Source organism: Amblyomma mixtum, chromosome 7 (genome assembly GCF_055824585.1).
Source record: "Amblyomma mixtum isolate Tamu chromosome 7, ASM5582458v1, whole genome shotgun sequence".
NCBI classification, from domain to species: Eukaryota; Metazoa; Arthropoda; class Arachnida; order Ixodida; family Ixodidae; genus Amblyomma; species Amblyomma mixtum.
In genome coordinates, this window is record NC_143018.1 from 44,468,854 (window position 1) to 44,487,407 (window position 18,554).

At 47.7% G+C, this 18,554-nt stretch overlaps 1 protein-coding gene across 1 annotated transcript; it reads right to left on the reverse strand.

The window, feature by feature from the left end:
• Positions 1-937: 937 nt before the first annotated feature.
• On the reverse strand, positions 938-17,261 carry LOC149335852 (putative serine carboxypeptidase CPVL). Its single transcript, XM_089554567.1, has 4 exons — positions 17,122-17,261; positions 7,515-7,692; positions 5,616-5,946; positions 938-2,005 (listed from the first exon to the last, which is right to left on the reverse strand). The coding sequence occupies exons 1-4, from the start codon at positions 17,190-17,192 to the stop codon at positions 1,164-1,166; spliced, it is 1,422 nt and encodes a 473-aa protein (XP_089410693.1). The 5' UTR covers positions 17,193-17,261; the 3' UTR covers positions 938-1,163.
• Positions 17,262-18,554: the final 1,293 nt, after the last annotated feature.

Genomic DNA, 18,554 nt, shown 5'->3' on the forward strand with positions numbered 1-18,554 from the left:
AAAGGAGGCTACGGCACTTGTGCAATGTTGTCTAATATGCGACAGAAATAAAGTGGTTCCTTCTCGTCCAAGTAATTTAACAGGTTTCCATAAAGGAAATACGATTCCTTTTAGGAAGTGATTACTCATACCACCTACATAAGTGTAGCCATAAGGCTACAAAGGAAAGCTCTACAGCTCAGAAGGTACGCCGTTGAAGAAAAAAAAAACTGTGGTGTTCTTCCGTGCAAGCAAGAACCACGAGTTGCAGGAAAGCGCGTCGGCGGAATTTCTTTATTCCATCTAACAAAGTTACTGGCGAGCACCAGCAGAGCTGGGCCGACGTCGATGACAAGCTAGGAAGAAGTGCCCGCGACAGCGCTCGGTGCCGCGGTAAATAAGCCCTTATCAAAGGGGCGTGTTCCAGTAGCGCGCGTTGTTATCAGTAGGAGCGCAGCCACTACAAAAACAACCTCGCGCACAAAAAATACTGTTAGTGTGCCTGTCCAATTAGAGGGTGAAAGTTGGGGCGTGTCGATTTTAAAGCACATGACATTGGGAAGATTGCGCTTGCAAGGACCATCGTATAGCCTTAGTCTTGGGGTCAAAAACAAGACCTTTCGCTTCTTCTGCATGTTGGGCCTTTAAAGATTGGTTTGGTTTTATTTGGTTTAACGGCCCGAAGTGACTGAAACTATAAGGGACGCCGTCGTGAAGGGCTGCGGGTAATTTAGATCATCTGGGGTTATTTAACATGCATTGACATCGCGCCGTACTCGGGCCTCTAGCATTTCGTCTCCATCCAAATGCGACCACCGCGGTCGGCATCGAACCCGCGTCTTTCGGGTCAGTAACCGAGTGCCATGACCACTGAGCCACCGCGGTGGCCAGGCCGTCACAAACTTCGCAAGCAGAAATGCAGGATCGATTGAGAAAGTGGTGCCAGGACCAACAGAAATAAAAGACTGAAAGAAAGTTTTATTATTGTTCACGGATTTCGTGTTCAGTAGTCTTTGTTTGCTATTGACGCAAGCGGTCCGCCTAGCGACCGACAGCATGCAGGCATTTGTTTATTACACGTGCGCACTGTACAAGGGGGGGAGGGTGGGGGCCTGTGCAAAATTTCTTTACAACGCACCAGTAAGATTCTCTCCCGCTTCGACAGAATACACTGTTGAGATAATTTAAGTCTTGCTAGGGCTTATGTCTTCATCTTGACCCTCCCACCGTGACCCCGAGCCTTCGATAAAGTTCAACATCATTTTGTTCGCGTTGTCCGGCTCGTCCACGGCAGCGTAGTGACCCGCTCGGAGCAACACCACTTCCGTCATGTTGCCCACCATGGTGACGATGCCGGAGACGTAACGGGATGTGGGGTAGGCCTTCCAGTGTGTCGGTTCCTTGCTCCGGAACTCTTCCGCACCAGTCCAGTTGAGAGACCGGAAGTAATCCTGCAAGTTCCGGGACGGAAACAACGTGTCCATCTGGCCAGTGTAGAAGAGGATCTTGTACGACTGCAGCAGGTCCTGGATCTTGTCGCTGATGTCGGTTAGGTAGTCGTCCTTCAGTTTGGTGGCCACTTTGCCCTCGGCTTTCATGAACTGGACGCTCTTGCCCACGTGCACGGCACGCTTGAACTCGTCCGTTTGCACGTATTTCTCGTACTGGACCATGTTCTCCGGCTTCTCCGAGTAGAGGGCGCTCGCTTGGTTGTTGTAACCGGTGAGCCTCTGGAATAGGGTCGGGTTGGTCTGGGAGGTGAAGATGGTCCGCCTGAGTTTGAGCAGCGCGGCCAGCTTGCCCAGTAAACTGCGCAATTTCTGTCTCATCTCGGCGAACTTCTGGGCGAAACTCTTGCGTCCTTCCTTGGTGATCATGGACATCTCGTAGAGGAACTCCGAGGAGTCAGCCACTTTCATGAGTTGGCCGAGGAAGCCTGCGCCCATGATGACGCCTCGCAGCCTTAGCGCTGGTCGTGGTTCCTGACCACTGAGGATGGCGTGGGATACGGCCACTGTGTACCTAGCTGCGAGGGTGAACAGAGAAAGGAAAGTTAGGACTTCTCACGCGAGGATACTGGGAGAGGGTAAACAGCATGGGATGGCAAAGGTTGATGTGGTGAGCTAAGATTAGGAAATTTTCAGGGACAGAAAGGCTACCACTACCGTAGGGTAGGACTAACTGCAGGATAGAGGTGGACATATTTACCCTGCAGTGAGTATAACCTGATTGATGATGATGATAAAGATATGCGAGCTGTTTTAAGAATACGCATTTTTGAAGAAGGCATGTATGCCCAAACATCCAGCTATCAATGAAATTTCAATCAATCAAATTTTATTTCAGCATTGAGGATACTGAGGAAAACGCTGACAAAAAGCCCAACTAGGCTTGACGATGCCTGCGTTGCCTTATAAGGCATACAGTGCAACAGGTACATTTGGCCATCACAATTCACAGACGGTTCACATGAAGATCATTGTAGCTGACAAATACCCGACAACGCTACATATATACTAACGTTTATTGTACAATGCCAACATATGAAAAGAGTGAATACGCCGCTATATGTACCCTTCCTCTTTGGATAACTCCATTCCTTAGCGTGTTATGTCGATTCCCGCTGTGCAATACCTAATGCTGTTTTAAGAGAGATGAAAGGAGAAAGATATTTTTGTCAGCGGCCCGTTTTCTGTAACTTGACGCATCAAAGTACTGTCGAAGCTGTATGGCTTCAAAAATTGAGCAAATTTAGAAGCCCTGCAAGAGAGGTCATAGGTGAAGTTGTCACTTGCATAGACGTAAGCGCTGTAATCTGTTGATTTTGATAGTCAAGTAAGTTAGTTGTTGTTTTCGAATATAAAGAGCATGCCACCGACGCGCATGGGACAGGGTTCGGCTGAAACTTCGAAAGTGGTTCGAAATGTGACACATCGCGTCATGACGCCATCTCAGTCATCGGACTGTGAGCACGCAGGCATGGTTTAATAGTCCAGTCTAACGGAAACAATCTTTTGGTATCCAGCCAAGTACACGGGACGCTACACTCCTTTAGAACTACCGGAATTGGCATGATTTCTTGACTAAATATACATTTCACTAATATACATTTGACTAAATATGAAATTTCCGGTAAATTTTATATTTGATTTCACTAAGTATACAACACCGAAAATAAATTTTTACATATATAAGTAGGCATTTAAATGCACCGAAAGCTAATGCTTAGTCAGTCATATCACTACCTTTTCGTAAACTTCCTTGACAACTGTTCTGTTGCCTGAATACATACCCAACAATTCTGGACAAAAAACATCTTTAATCGGGAAACCGTTTACGAACGCAAGTTTTCTTATAACCGGAGATTTCACTATAACAATCAATACATCTGCGTATCAACCAAGGGCAGTCTATTTTTTTTCTATTAACGTTTTTGCTATCGTCAAAAGCGTTCCCCCTTGGTTTTCTTTGGCAGTCTTTACTCTGAGATGCGATCGACGGAAACACTCTAAAAGAAAGATTTTTATATATATAAGAAGAATGGGCTATTACCGTGAATATTTCCATAACAGTAGCGTACAATTTCCCAATTTTCAAAATTTTTGTCCGGTTATGTTGGACATGAAATCTTCATATCAACGTTAACTTCTACTTCAACATGCGTTACCTGCTTCGGTATTCTGCTGCGATCACTGAATGACAATGCTAGAATGAGTGTGTATCTTTAGACGGCCTTCTCCAAGTTTACTTCAGAGGTCTCGATCCAAGCGACAGAAAATGCTATCTGACGAACACTCTTGCTATTGAAGTAACGGTGAAGAAGCATCTCTAAACTCTAGTTAGCCTACTGTAGTGCCTCGGACGCCAGTCTACTATAATAGCAGTTGGTTAGAGTACAGTTCCGGGGCCTGGGTTTGATTGTTCTTGCCAGGGATTGTTCCTTTATACATGGCAGCTGCATTTCTATGGAGTTTTTTTTTCGTTTACAGTGCCCCTACAGCGAGCCTTGTGAAGCCGTCATTCGAAGACTTTGTGCTCTTTTTTTTTGTTCGTGAAAGCTGTACAGGTTTTTCGAATACAATAGCTAGACTTAAGGAAGAAGGAGCCACTGAGACGATATTATCTGCAATCAGTACCAGGCGGCATAGAGAGGGAAATGGGAAAAGAAAATGGTTAAAAAAAAAGAAATACGATTTTGAATAATCTTCCTTATTAAAACAAGTAATGGAAATTTTGAGCTCGCAGACGCTAAAGCGTTCATGATGAGGTGATGAGGAAGTTAGAGCGCAAAAAAAAAACAAAGTTGAAAGTTAGCGCTTGTCCCGTCCACGTCTCCACTTTGTCTTTGTTTTTTGCGCTCTAACTTCCTCATCATGAACTACCAACAGGCCCAAATTACTACTCTGCTAAAGCGTTGCTTGGCTTGCATATTAAAAAAAAAAACAAGTAATTCTGGTGGCGCACAAGATATTCACAAAAATTGACGGTTTTTTGTTGCCACCGCGATAGAAGGCCGGTGGGCTAAGTGCTCAATTAAGTCTTCAAGCTGCTTCCAAATGCAAACAACGCGGCGTAACAATATAGCGAACTTGCATGTGCCCCAACGGCCCGTATAAATTTTTGCCGAGTGAGCTTACGCTTAATCTGAGATCTGAAAATTTAAATACCCAACAATTCTGGGCAAAATCCTTTTTGAGCGGGAAAGCGTTTGTTAATGCAACTTTTTTCATAAAATGCAAAATTTCACAATAACATTCAATACTGTGACGAAGAAGAAGCTGGCAGTGGCTACAAATATCACAGAGTCCATCTCCTGCGTGCGTTATGCATTTCCCGTTTCTTTTTGGTGTTCTTCTTTCGGTTGACTTTTCTCTTCCCCAGTATTCTATTATTTATTTTCCCAAGAAAAAAAAATCACCACAAAAACTCTCATACACCCCTCTTCTTGGCTGATCCTCCTTTGTGGGTATGCGCCATTCTACGAGGTGAACAACAAGAACAACAACAATAACAGCGGCTATTAAATCATCTCATAGCCATCTGTCAACCCGTCTCATTCCTCGGCTGGCTGTCACGTATCCACGGATCATCCGACGGCAGTTTTTGATTTTTTTTTTAATTAACGTTTTTGTTATTGTCAACAGCGTTCCCCATTGTTTTTCTATTACAGTCTTAACTTTTCGATCCGATCGATGGAAACACTTTAGAAGAAAGATTTTGCTACGTATCAAACGAATGGATCATTCCCTTCAATATTTCCATAACAGTATCTTACAGCCCCGCCGCGGTGGCTCAGTGGTTACGGCGCTCGGCTGCTGACCCGAAAGTCGCGGGTTCGATCCCGGCCGCAGCGGCTGAATTTCGATGAAGGCGAAATTCTAGAGGCCCGTGTACTGCGCGTTGTCAGTGCACGTTAAAGAACCCCAGGTGGTCGAAATTTCGGAGCCCTCCACTACGGCGTCCCTCATAGCCTTAGTTGCTTTGGGACGTTAAACCCCAATAAACCAAAAACCAACCAGTATCTTACAATTTTCTAATTTTCAAGATTGTCCGAGAAAGTTGCAGATGAGTTGCGGAGAAGCAAATTATTCTGCCTTTACATCTTGGCAAAGGTTGCACGTAGGTGGCGCACTCACCTCCGTACGACTCGCCTCCCACGTAGAACTCCCTGTCCTTGTACTCGGGGAACATTTTGAGGAACTGCTCGAGGAAAATGAGCACTCCGTGTGCGACGTCGTCAAGGTTCTTCGCGTACCCCAGGAGTCCCCTGGTGAAGCTGAATCCTGCCCCCACCGGCTGGTCGAGGTAGACTACGTTGACGCGCTGCTGCAGGGTCGTCTTCCTCACGAAGAGCCTGCCCTTGGCGTCGATGCCCAGAGGGCCGATCTCGAGGAACTCGCCAAACAGCGACGACAGTCCGGGGCCTCCTTGAAGCCAGAGGAGAAGCGGCGCTGTTTTCGGGTTTTTCTGGAATTGAAATTAGATTCGGCGCAATGCTCAGCTTCTTTAAGGCGAGTCCTTAGTACTTTTTTCACGGATGTCTGGTAAATCCTATAGTCGGATACAACTTAAGTCTGCAGTGAAGCTCCGCCCACATTCACCCTCCGCGCGCAGAATTCCTCCACGACAAAGAAGTAGTCCGCTCCCTAAACGTTTCTTGCTACTTAAACAAGAAGCTTAGAAGGAGAAAAAATTATGATCCCCAGAATTTTGATACGTGGACTATTTGATATGGTCAGACATTAAAAACCTGATTTCGTTTACTGTTGGGATTGGCCAGCGGTGTAATACAGGACGCTGCGGACCGGGCCCCAGTGTTAGCGACTGCAGTTTTATTTAAGTTTTATCCTAATATAGATGAGAGTGCCCGTGTTAGTTACGGGACATATCGATGCTTTTGCGTATTTGGTCTTCCCGTTATATTCTTTCGTTGAAACGCATGGTGGATGCATTTACTGGTGTTCACCCGGAGTAAAAAGTTTATTGAATGGAATATTAACGAATAAACTTAATTTTATCGCTGTCTTTTTGCACGCAGATCAGTATAGATATATTTAAACTTACTATGAGCGTGAGAGTTACGCAGTGAAACATTTAAGCTACAGCAGCGTTCCCTGTATACAATGATATTAAGGTGTCCAAAGCCAGGTGACATATGTAACGTGTTTGCCAAAAGTAACCGGGCAAGAGTGGTTCGTTTCTCAGTCGTGTAGCGAAGCGCTTATGGCAGCCTTTAAGCTCTGAATCTGTGTAATGTGGGCGGACCCCTGTCTTCACGTTTTGATACATTTCGGTCTTTAGGGGTGCCGTAAATTCCCAGTTATACGGTTCAGATGCAAAAACTTGTTGCTCGGTTACTTTTGGCTAAGGGGGAACATTATTACGACGGGTGTGCTGGTATTTAAACAATGACTTGTACACCTACACTTCACGCATCAGCGACTATCCATGATTTGCTGCGAGATAGAATGAAAGAATATTTGCATAGCGCCGCTGCAGTGGTAACATAGCACGCGATCCGAATTAGTCATTGAGAGTTTCTCGCGTTAGCCCAACATCAGAAGTTCGCGAAGATATGCGGGCCTGAGACATGTCTGCGCTTCGTACTAGTCGTTCCTTCGGCTGCAAAATTTCCACACTTTTTGCCCATCTCTCGGGCGAAGAGCCAAGAATGGCAGCTGCCCTAAGTACCCTAAGACCCATGGGGCAGGTGGCGCGCTGTATGGAAATGAGCATCCTACGACAGTGAGTTTTAGAACGGCGTCGGTCAATAAGTTAACGAAATCGCGAGCTGAGGAAAGCGAAGATGTGGCGGGGTGCTCATGATAGAAAGAACAGGCTTATTCTCAATGCTGTGCTATCCTGAGCAGCGCAGCTAGTTAATGGGTCCATTATTGTAAATATATTGGCCAGACCAATATACAAGAAAATATACAAAGGACCAGACTGAAACCATCCATTTCCAGTATTGGGCCAATTACCTATGCTGCTGGGGCATTATACAGGGAGAATGTGTACTTCTGGGGGATACGTACCAGAGCTCTAATGTGGAGAAAGAAAAGGTAGCTCCGTTTCCACTTGTCAGTAGTGATGTAACCGGAGTATGTTTTGGCCTTGATGTAGTCCTCGAACAGCTTTACCCTGCTCAGGTTCCTTGCCTCCTGGATCTTCCCCTTTTCGATGTACGGCGTCAGGTACAGCGACTTGTAGTTCCTGTACCACAACAAGAACAAATGGGATTACAGCGGGATGCGATGTCGCGGAATGCTTGTGCAATGTATGCAAGTTGTGCTTTTTACGAAGCTCGACCAAGTCCCGCTTTCTTGGTCACAATTTTCAAATGTGAGGCAATTGTAAGCCCAGGATTCTTGGACTTCAATTTTGAACACTGCAATATTGTAAGGTTCTTTTATGGAAATATTGAAGCTAATGGTCCGTTCTTGCGACGCGCAGCGAAATATTTCTTTTAAAGTTTGTACATCAATCGCATCGAATAGTTAAGACTGGCTTAGAAAATCCAATTGAAGAAAGTTTTCGACGATAACAATAACGTGAATAGCACAATAATGCAAGCCTGCCGAGGGAAGGTGTGCTGATATATTGATTGTTTTAGTGAGATCTCTCAATATATTAAAAAAAATTGTGCTCATAAACTATTTCTCGTTCAAAAATGCGCCTGTCCAGAATTTATGGGTGTGGTTAAGTTTTGTAAGATACTGTTATGGATATGTTGATGGGAATGGTGGAATTTTTTGATATGCAGCAAAACTTTGAGTTCAAAGTTTGTCTTGCGCTCACATCGAGTAGTTAAGACTGTCCAGAGAGAAAAAAAAGAAGGATACGTTTTTGAAAAAAAAAAAAAAGTAGAAAACTAAAGCGCTCCGAGGGGGTATGTGCGGATATAATGATTGTTACGGTGGGATCTTACGATTTGAGAAAAAACTACGTGCATGAAAACACCTACAAGTTGAAAAATAAGTTTGTTCAAAATTTCTGGGTATGACGCAAAGTGGATGTGGTAGTTCACCCGGTTCTCTGTGCTCGTAGTCTTTTCTCGGTATTGTAGCTACAACAGAAGCGACAAAAGGAATGGCCGGAGGGTAACCGGATATTACGATCGGTTGGCTACCTTGTACATGGAGGGGGGGAGTAAAGAAAGCGGAATACAAGAAGGTTCGAAGCACTCTTTCTTCATAAATGACCCGTTGCCAAAAAAACAGAACAAAACAAAGCAATTAAGAAATACCTTTTCCAAAAGCTACCGCTAATGGGATTAATCGCTCCGAAATAGCCTCACTGCAGTTTCTTCCTACTTCAGTACAAACTCTGAACAGTGCGTTTCTTTTTGGTTTATATAGTGTTTAAATACCAGTTCCGTTTATTTCGTATCACTTTTAACGCAGATGATTTAATTTCGCTTGACAATCTTTCCTTTGTACTGAGCTTGTATTTCATGATTAACCGCGCACAGGAAACAGCGCGTGCACAAAAGTTCATTCATCACGATTAAGAGGGGAGAAAGTACAGCCAGCCTTACTAAAAAAAAAAAAAACTAAATCTATGATGTCACTGATCGCAAAAAGAACGTGAATTCTTAGCCGTGCGTTTGTTGAATGATAGGTTTTACTGGAAGACAGCTGGCAATCCGAAATGAATCCTCTAGTTCGGTAACGGTGCGACTGGAAACGATATGCCTACGGCAGTTGTGCTTTGGTTTCAAGAGCAAATAACTAGACGTTTGCTCTGTATTTAGGAATAAGTGCTCTCCTAACAGACGTAGACAGAGAGAGGACATAAATAACAAGAAAGGTGCGCAGAGGATTTGTGATCATTATGGATGTGCGAATATTCGAATATGAATCGAATACGGTTGTTATTCTCAAATTCATATTTGAGAAGTTCCTAATATTCGGCAGCGACCAGGCACTGCCTATACTTTCAAAAACCCTACCCTGACCAAAAAAGTAGTACCTGGACAAATTATCGTAACATCGAGTCTGAAGAGTCAGGAAATAAGTACAAAGAATTTCTTCTCCGACATTTATCGCGTAGGCCGGCAACATCAGAACGCTTTTAGTAGGCTTTCTCTCATGCCATATTTGGCGAAAAACATGAAGGCCGACCACCCGCTTCCCCTTCTAACAATCGCAACAGTTAACCGCTCGATTTCTTGTTTATCTTTCCATGATATTTCACGGACTTTACGCCCGCATTCATGGTACTGGTCCTGACGCCTTCAGAACTCTTCTGGCCTGAACACAAGCATCTTGTTTTCGTAAGCTGTGTTATGCGGAAAAGCGCACTTTCGGAATTTAGCATGGGACTCAAGCAGCCTTTTATTTTCTCTATATTAGAGAAGGAGACAGGACTAAAAGCTCGAAAGCTTGACAGAGGTCCTGCCCCCTTTTTTCACGCTGGCATTGCAACAGACAAGCGGCAATAAATTCTGCGCTATACATTATAGCACAAAAGAAAATAACACACCTTGAAAAAAAAGCAAAAAGTACCAACATAAAAATACATGCAGCGTCATGACACAAACTTGTTCAGAAAAAATTTCTTAATAACGATATTTGAATGCTGGAAAGGGTCAAACATTTCTTTGTTTAAGTTATTCCCCGAAAGACTCCCGAAAGAGGGCGGAGTCTCGCTGTCACCGGCAGGGCGAGCTATGCGTAAAATAATCCCGCCTATTGAATGGTGCATTCTAGCCCGTACACATCTGACGTGAGCTGAACAAAAGGAGTAACCACGATAGGAGGGCTTCTGTCACGGCAGCAGAAAGGCTGGCCGCGTAGTTTCAGTTCCTGAGTCTTGCCGCCAGCCCGCGGCAACGGCAGCTGTCGACTGTGCGTTCGCCAGCTGTCCGAACCCAGCTGCACACCGCTTTTAGACACCGGCTGGCGTGCCACTGGCCATTTCTTTTCAATTTAGAAGCCGTCTCGTTGCCGTTCGGACGCCACTGTGCGTACCCTTCTCTTACGCCCACGCTGTTCGTCCAGCACGCTGAAATTGCGCGCTTTTTTGCATTGCCGGCAGTATTTTTTTTTTCTGCGAGAGATTGGGGGGGGGGGGGGGGGGGCGTGCACTTGATAACTCGACATTTCTATAATTCAGAAATTTCTTCTGCTTTCTTGAAGTACAAATTATTGAGGCTTTACTACACATCATATTAAGTAGTCAGTCGTTGAAGTATGGCGTCCGTTTTGCCGCTCGTTTTGTATGACTAAACTACAAGTTGCATACTGTTATCTTGTTTTATCAAGCAGTATACATTTCTGTGCATGTCATGTTTTTTTGTGCCTAGGGTGCTGAGTCAGTCTAGTTTGGTTTTATTTGTTAGCAAAGTGAGCTAGTTAATGGGCAGCAATTCTGGATAAAAGTATTTAGCGACGACAAAAAGTTTATGAAGGCAGTTTTTTCATATATTGTAAGATTTTACTATAACAATGAATACATTTGCAGATTTGTCCTAGGCTGACTTCAATTTTTGATCTATTAACGTTTTTGCTGCCGTCAAAACTGTTTCCTATTGGTTTTCTATGGCAGTCTTATTTACTAGATGCAAGCGTTCGGAAAACACTAAGGGAAGGATTTTTCTACGCATTGAAAGAATGGATCTCTAGCTTCAATATTTAAAGAACGGTACCCTACAGTATTACAATATTAAAAATTTTTCTTGAGTAATGATGGACATGGAAAGGAAGTACAACACCTGCCTTTCTATCTTTTTCTAGTTGTTTTTTCTTAATGAAGAAATAAGCTTTACTAAAAACCATTGTTATATTCATACTCTTATTCGCTACGTATTCGATAATATTGCAACGGATAATCTCCGTGAAGACGACGCAGAGGAAGTGCCCAGTGTGTGCGCGCTTGCCGCTCGGGGCTAGCTGTGATCTGGACCCTGTGCTCCGGTCGTCCTTGTGCCGACATAGACTTCGGGCCACGTAACATCTTTGGTGGAGGTGCTGGGTAAACGATCTCCACGCCACGCAGCTCCGAAGCGGTCGTCAGGCCGGGGCTACTACCATCATGGCTCCACCCGGCGAGTCACGAACCAATCCCTCTGCTCCCTCTGCTCCCTCGGCTCCCTTCGTGGTCATGGCTCCTCCTCGTGATCCTGGTACCTTTTCTGGGAACGACGGCACCGATGTCGACGACTGGCTCAGCCTATATGAGCGAGTGAGCGCCTATAACCGGTGGGATCCCACCGTGATGCTAGCGAATGCGATCTTCTATCTCAGTGGCACGGCCCGGGTCTGGTACGAAACCCACGAAGAAGAGCTGACGAGCTGGGACACTTTTAAAGAAAAGCTCCGTACTTTGTTTGACAGACCCGATGACCGGAAGCTCTCCGCGAAGAAGCAGCTCGCGTCGCGCGCCCAGTCGTCAACCGAAAGCTATGTGGCATATATCCAAGATGTCTTGGCGCTTTGCCACAAGGTCGACGCCGCCATGACCGAGTCCGACAAAGTGAGCCATATTCTGAAAGGGATTGCGGATGATGCTTTTAACTTACTGGTTTGCAAAGACTGCACCACCGTGGACGCAATCATAAAAGAATGCCGTCATTTCGAACAAGTTAAAAGCCGCCGAATTCCACAGCAGTTCTCTCGGCTCCCTAATACTGCCGCTACTTCTTCCTGTGAGGAACACCGATTACCGTCCCGCGCCTCTTCCGATGATGACCCCGTTACCGGCACTGTGACCCGCATCGTTCGCCGCGAACTGGAAGCCCTTGCGCCTGTTCTGCCCCGTCCGACCACACCTGATAACTCTCTACCCACCGTGTCGCTGATTCAGGCCGTCGTGCGTCAGGAACTCGCTAACCTGAACCTTCCTCCGGCTGTGTGCACCATCAGAGGCCCGGACATCCCCCAGCCACCTCTCTCTGCTTATCGTCGCACCTATTATTCTCCGCAGCGTTATCGCAATCCAAATGAGTGGCGTACGGCAGACGACCGCCCCATCTGCTTCCGGTGTTCTCGCATTGGCCACATCGCCCGACATTGCCGCAGTCCATGGTCTTCACCAGCCCGCAGCGTCGGCCCCTCCTTCTACAGTTCTACCTCGACCCGCACCTTCTCGCCCCGAGCCCCGTCCGAACCATCTGAAGCAGCCGTTCCCCCTCCACGCCGATTCTCCCGCTCTCCGTCGCCGCAGGGCCGCCGCTCTCGCTCCCCACAGTCGCCTTCAACCAGCCGCTCCCATTTGGAAAACTAAATGATGCAGCTCCCGGAGGTGACGCTGCATCAACGACCCGGACCACAAATCCTCTCTCGACCTCTCGACCAAATCTCCTGGACGTCCTTATCGACCGTGTTCCTGTGCGCGCCCTGATTGACACCGGTGCTCAAATATCAGTGATGAGTGCTGCCCTCCGCCGTCGCCTACGCAAAGTCCTCACGCCTGCAATGTCCCGTGTGCGTGTCGCGGATGGTGGCACGCCTGCTGTCGACGGTACGTGTACCGCGCGCGTTACCATTGGCGGCCACAGTATACCGGTTCAATTCACCGTGCTTACCACCTGTGCCCATGACCTCATTCTTGGCTTGGATTTTCTGACTGACCATTCCGCCCTCATTGACTGCTCGGATGGCGTCCTACACCTTGAACTTCCACTGCTGGATTCAGAACCCGTCGATATATCCCTGCGGCTGTACAGTACCGATTATGCTCGCCTGTCATCCCGAACCGCCTCTTTCGTTCCACTGACCCCATCTCGCCCAGTTCCTGATGGCGACTATCTCGTTACGCCCAACCTTGACCTCCTGCTGACCCGTAACGTTGCCCTACCTCATACCATCGCCACCATACAAGCTAACGCCCTCTCTCTGCCTTTCCTCAACTTCGGCGTCTCTTCTCAAGTGCTCCCGTCCGGCATCTGCGTGGCTACACTATCTCCTCTCGCTCCTTGCCACGTCGCTCAGTTGGCCAACACCCCTGTTCAAGACACTGCCACCCCGCGCCGGCAGTCTCCTCAGTCGCCCGACGCCTTCACGACCATGATGGCAACCGACCTCAGTCCCGACCACACTGCCCAGCTTCGTGCCCTTCTCGAATCTTTTTCGGATATTTTTGATGTCAACAACACGACGCTAGGCCAAACTCTCGCCGTCAGGCACCGCATTGAAACCGGCGATGCCCCTCCCATCCGCCGCCGCCCCTATCGAGTCTCTCACGCCGAGCGTCAAGTTATCAATGCGGAAGTTACTAAAATGCTCGCGAAAAACATTATCGAACCCTCGCACAGTCCCTGGGCCTCACCCGTCGTACTTGTGAAGAAAAAGGATGGCTCCTGGCGTTTTTGCATTGATTATCGGCACTTGAATAAGATCACTAAAAAGGACGTGTACCCCTTGCCGCGTATCGATGACGCCCTTGACTGCCTTCATGGTGCCAAATTTTTCTCATCCATAGATCTTCGCTCCGGCTACTGGCAAATTGCTGTAGACGACCAGGACCGTGAAAAGACCGCCTTTGTGACACCTGATGGGCTTTACCAATTCAAAGTTATGCCTTTCGGATTATGCAACGCGCCAGCCACATTCGAGCGCATGATGGATGCCCTTTTGCACGGCTTTAAGTGGTCCACCTGCCTGTGCTACCTCGATGACGTCATTGTCTTTTCGCCCACGTTTTCCACTCATATCACTGACCTTTCCCAGATCCTTTCCCTCTTTCGTCATGCCGGCCTGCAGCTCAACTCGACTAAATGCCGTTTCGCGCGCCGCCAGCTCACCATCTTGGGTCATGTCGTCGACAATACGGGGGTCCACCCTGACCCTGAGAAGATCCGAGCCGTCAAAGACTTTCCTCAGCCACGTTCTTCAAACGACGTCCGAAGCTTCTTGGGGCTCTGCTCCTACTTTCGTCGATTCGTTCAAGGCTTCGCCGACATCGCCCGCCCCCTAACCAACCTTCTGAAGAAAGACACCACCTTCATCTGGGGACCCGACCAGGCACAAGCGTTTTCCAACCTGATATCGAAGCTTACTACCGCGCCAGTTCTCGCCCACTTCGATGTGACCGCTCCCACTGAAGTTCGCACCGACGCCAGTGGCTACGGTATCGGCGCTATCCTCTCACAGAGACAATCCGGAGAGCACCGTGTGATCGCGTACGCCAGCCGTCTCCTCTCTGCCCCGGAGCGGAATTACTCAATTACCGAACGCGAGTGCTTAGCTCTTGTCTGGGCTGTTGGGAAATTTCGCCCATATTTATACGGCCGCCCCTTTACAGTTGTCACTGACCACCATGCGTTGTGCTGGCTCTCTTCCTTGAAAGACCCTACAGGACGGCTTGGTCGTTGGGCACTGAGCCTGCAGCAGTACCATTACTCTGTACTCTACAAGTCTGGCCGCTTGCACGCCGATGCCGACTGCCTTTCCCGTTACCCCGTTGGCCCGTGTGACAATCTTGGCACTGACAGCGTGGATGCTCTGTGCTCCCTCTCTGTCCTCGCTAACATGGCCGAAGAACAGCGCCGCGATGCCGAGCTGCGCTCCATTATCGACCGCCTCAACACCGCCCCATTCGACCCTCCGCTGCGCCGCTTTGTGCTCCGTGATGGAGTTTTATACCGCAGGAGCCTTAGCCAGGATGGCCCAGACCTCCTTCTCGTTGTCCCCGAGCACCTTCGCACTGTTGTCCTCCAAGAGCTGCATGATCTTCCCACTGCTGGTCACTTGGGTGTCTCCCGTACTTACGACCGCGTGCGTCGTCGATTCTTTTGGCCGCGCCTCTACCGCTGTGTACGCCGCTATGTTGCTGCCTGCGATGAGTGCCAGCGCCGGAAACGCCCCACCACTCTGTCAGCCGGTCTGCTTCAGCCCATTGACGTCCCACCCGAACCTTTCCATCGCGTCGGCTTAGACCTTTTAGGACCATTTCCGGAATCCGCCTCGGGCAACAAATGGATAGCTGTTGCCACAGACTACGCTACCCGTTACGCGATCACACGCGCACTGCCCACCAGTACGGCTACTGATGTTGCCGACTTTCTTTTGACCGACCTTATCCTACATCATGGAGCTCCCCGTCAACTTCTGACCGACCGAGGCCGATGTTTTCTGTCCAGAGTTGTCGCTGACATTCTTCGATCGTGCTCTACGAAACATAAGCTCACCACCGCCTACCACCCGCAGACGAACGGCCTCACAGAACGCTTCAATCGCACTCTCACCGATATGCTGGCTATGTACGTTTCTCCGGACCATCGCGACTGGGACACCGCTCTCCCCTATGTGACCTTCGCCTACAACTCCTCCCGCCATGACACTGCCGGTTACTCCCCTTTTTATCTTTTGTATGGCCGCGAGCCCCTGCTGCCTCTGGACACGCTGCTTCCCACTTCTACTGCTCCGCCGTCTGCATACGCCCACGACGCCATTACCCGCGCTGACCACGCTCGCCAACTCGCACGCTCCCGGCTCCTCGCTTCCCAGACCTCTCAGCAGGAATTCTACAACCGCCGTCACCGTGTGGTCTCCTTCACCCCTGGCTCCCTCGTCTTGCTTTGGTCGCCATCTCGCCGCGTGGGGCTCTCTGAAAAACTTCTGTCCCGCTACATCGGCCCGTACCGTGTCCTGCGCCAAGTCACCGCAGTCACCTACGAGATCGCTCCGGCCTTCCCCGGTGCCACGTCCTCTCAGCATCAGACCGATGTTGTGCACGTCTCTCGCCTCAAGCCCTACGTCTTGCAGTCCCCCTCACTGCCCTGATGAGCACCGAGACGGTGCTTTTCCGACCGGGGGGCCATGCAACGGATAATCTCCGTGAAGACGACGCAGAGGAAGTGCCCAGTGTGTGCGCGCTTGCCGCTCGGGGCTAGCTGTGATCTGGACCCTGTGCTCCGGTCGTCCTTGTGCCGACATAGACTTCGGGCCACGTAACAATATGAACAATTACACACCCCCAGTAATCAGTGATTTGTTATTTGTTGTCGTAATGGGGTGGATGCAGAGGATGTAGGTAGTACTGTAATCTGCAGCGATTAGATTTCCCGATCAACTCATTTACCGTTCTGATGGTGCGTTCGGCACATTATGGACGTCTTGAATTGCTGTTTCATCAAGAACCCCGGCTACTAATACTACTGATAGCGTCGAGCCATTGGTAGTTTCCGGTTGTGACATCAGAGCTGCTAGCTAGCCAGCAACATTATTTTCGTATTTCGGTACCTGTGGCTTACTAATGGCAAAGTGGTCGATTAGTGCACCAATTTGTTTTTATGAGGGCATTAGAGGTCTGGAAAAGGCACAACTGGCATAGGAAATCAGCCTTTAATTTCGTTCAGTGATGAGATGTCAGATATTTGGTCAATGATTGATAAAGTGCTCTCTGAGCTTTGACACTGAAGAAAAATCGTGAATGAGATGAAGGGTCTTCATAAAATACAGGCCGAACTAATCAAAAGAGCAGGCTCTGCCTCAGCACGTTCCAAATAAAAGTAATCAAACTTGTGCATAAAAATACATTATGAAAGAGCAAAATAAAAACACGGCATAACAAAATCGAACCGAACAAAGTGCATTCGCTTCTGCCACTGCAGGTTTACGCTAAACGAGTACGACACGTGTGCCCTAAAAATAGGCAACACACTCGACAGTCAGTCATACAAGTCCTTACGGTACTTACCCCTTTCCCCTGCCATCAGTCCGAGTGATCAAAACAACCGCAATGACTACGCTCACAAGAATACGAAACATGGTACCTTCTGAAGGTACACGAGGTAGCTTCTACATGCGAGTGGTTATCCGATTCGAACTCGAGACCAGTTGTTGTTCTCTTCGACGCTCGAATAACACGGCGAGACGACAGGACCAGCTGTTCGAAACACGAACCGCGCCGGTCGGTCTGTTGTTTATTACAGTCTCCGCTTTGTCTTTGAGTGATTGGGTCTGCGAAGGACCTAAGGGAGTCCTAGACAGGTATGATTCCACAGATGGCGTCGAATTTGTTCGTGCACAAGAAGGCAAGGGCCGGTCCAAAGGGATGTCGGCCAATTTGTTCGGCGTGACAATAGTTGGTTTTAGTGATGTCTCTTTACTTTACTTTAAACGGACGCACGTACGAGGGTAAGAGCCATACTATAAACAATGACCTAGTTAACAAAGATGAATGAAATAACGCACGTCAATGAAATAAAAAAAAGATATTCGTGTCATCCGAACAGAACCGGAAATCATCCTTGGTCTGAGTATAGCTTCTTTTCCAGTAAAAAGGAAAGTGCAACATGGCTCTCGAGATCGGGAGTTGAAAGTTGTGTCTACGGTTTTGTAAAACGCTCAGGAGAAAGCGATTCGGGCTCTAAAACATGATTTAAAACCAGTTTTCTGTGTTTACAACTATTGGTGGAGGGATGATGATGGGCGCGAAATTTCTCAAGGTTTTACGCGAGTGTCCCACTTGCAAAGGCTTTGAGCCGTAGACTAACAAGATAAGAGTTCCCCTTTTACTCTGCTATCGATATTGAATGAAGGCCACGCGACACAGTTGCGTAACAGCAAGATTGAGTTCTGCAGTGATCGTCGCCGTGCTGTGTGTGCAATGACGTGGATTGAGTTGAAGATATGGTGGCGAAAATATCGTGGAACACGTCCATGGTAGTAGAATTCTGCCAAATGAATGCTCTAGAATATGACCGCCAAATTGTCTATTATAAACGTGCGGCTGACTGTAATGGACAAAAAATTTGATAATTGATTTTAGTTTATTAGGAGACTGACGACGAGAACTATCACATCCCGTGTGCCCACCTGGTCGCGTAAACTGCGTGCAAAAACTGCTTTTGCCTACGGCTCATTGTTTTGTAGGAAACCCAGGAAGTCTATAGTTTTAACTCCTTGTACAATGATCAGCGTACTTTCAAGCCAAACTGCGTTAAAACCCCAAAACTCAGGCAGGTTAAATCTAAATTGGTTGTCTTTATATTGCCTGATACTAAAATCATCACATGGTATAACATAAAATTATTTCGCCGAGATACTGTGCAGGTTGAGAGGTATAGAGATTCTAGAAGCAATTTTATCGCGTCAGCGTGAAATATCATACGCACCGTTGCGCCTCTC

Excerpts from the sequence above, each read along its gene's own strand:
- LOC149335852 (XM_089554567.1), bottom strand. The coding sequence starts at position 17,192 with ATGTTTCGTATTCTTGTGAGCGTAGTCATTGCGGTTGTTTTGATCACT. Across the intron at positions 7,693-17,121 it reads ACTGATGGCAGGGGAAAGGG|GAACTACAAGTCGCTGTACC; the intron begins GTAAGTACCGTA and ends GTTGTGGTACAG. Across the intron at positions 5,947-7,514 it reads TTCTCCACATTAGAGCTCTG|AAAAACCCGAAAACAGCGCC; the intron begins GTACGTATCCCC and ends TTTCAATTCCAG.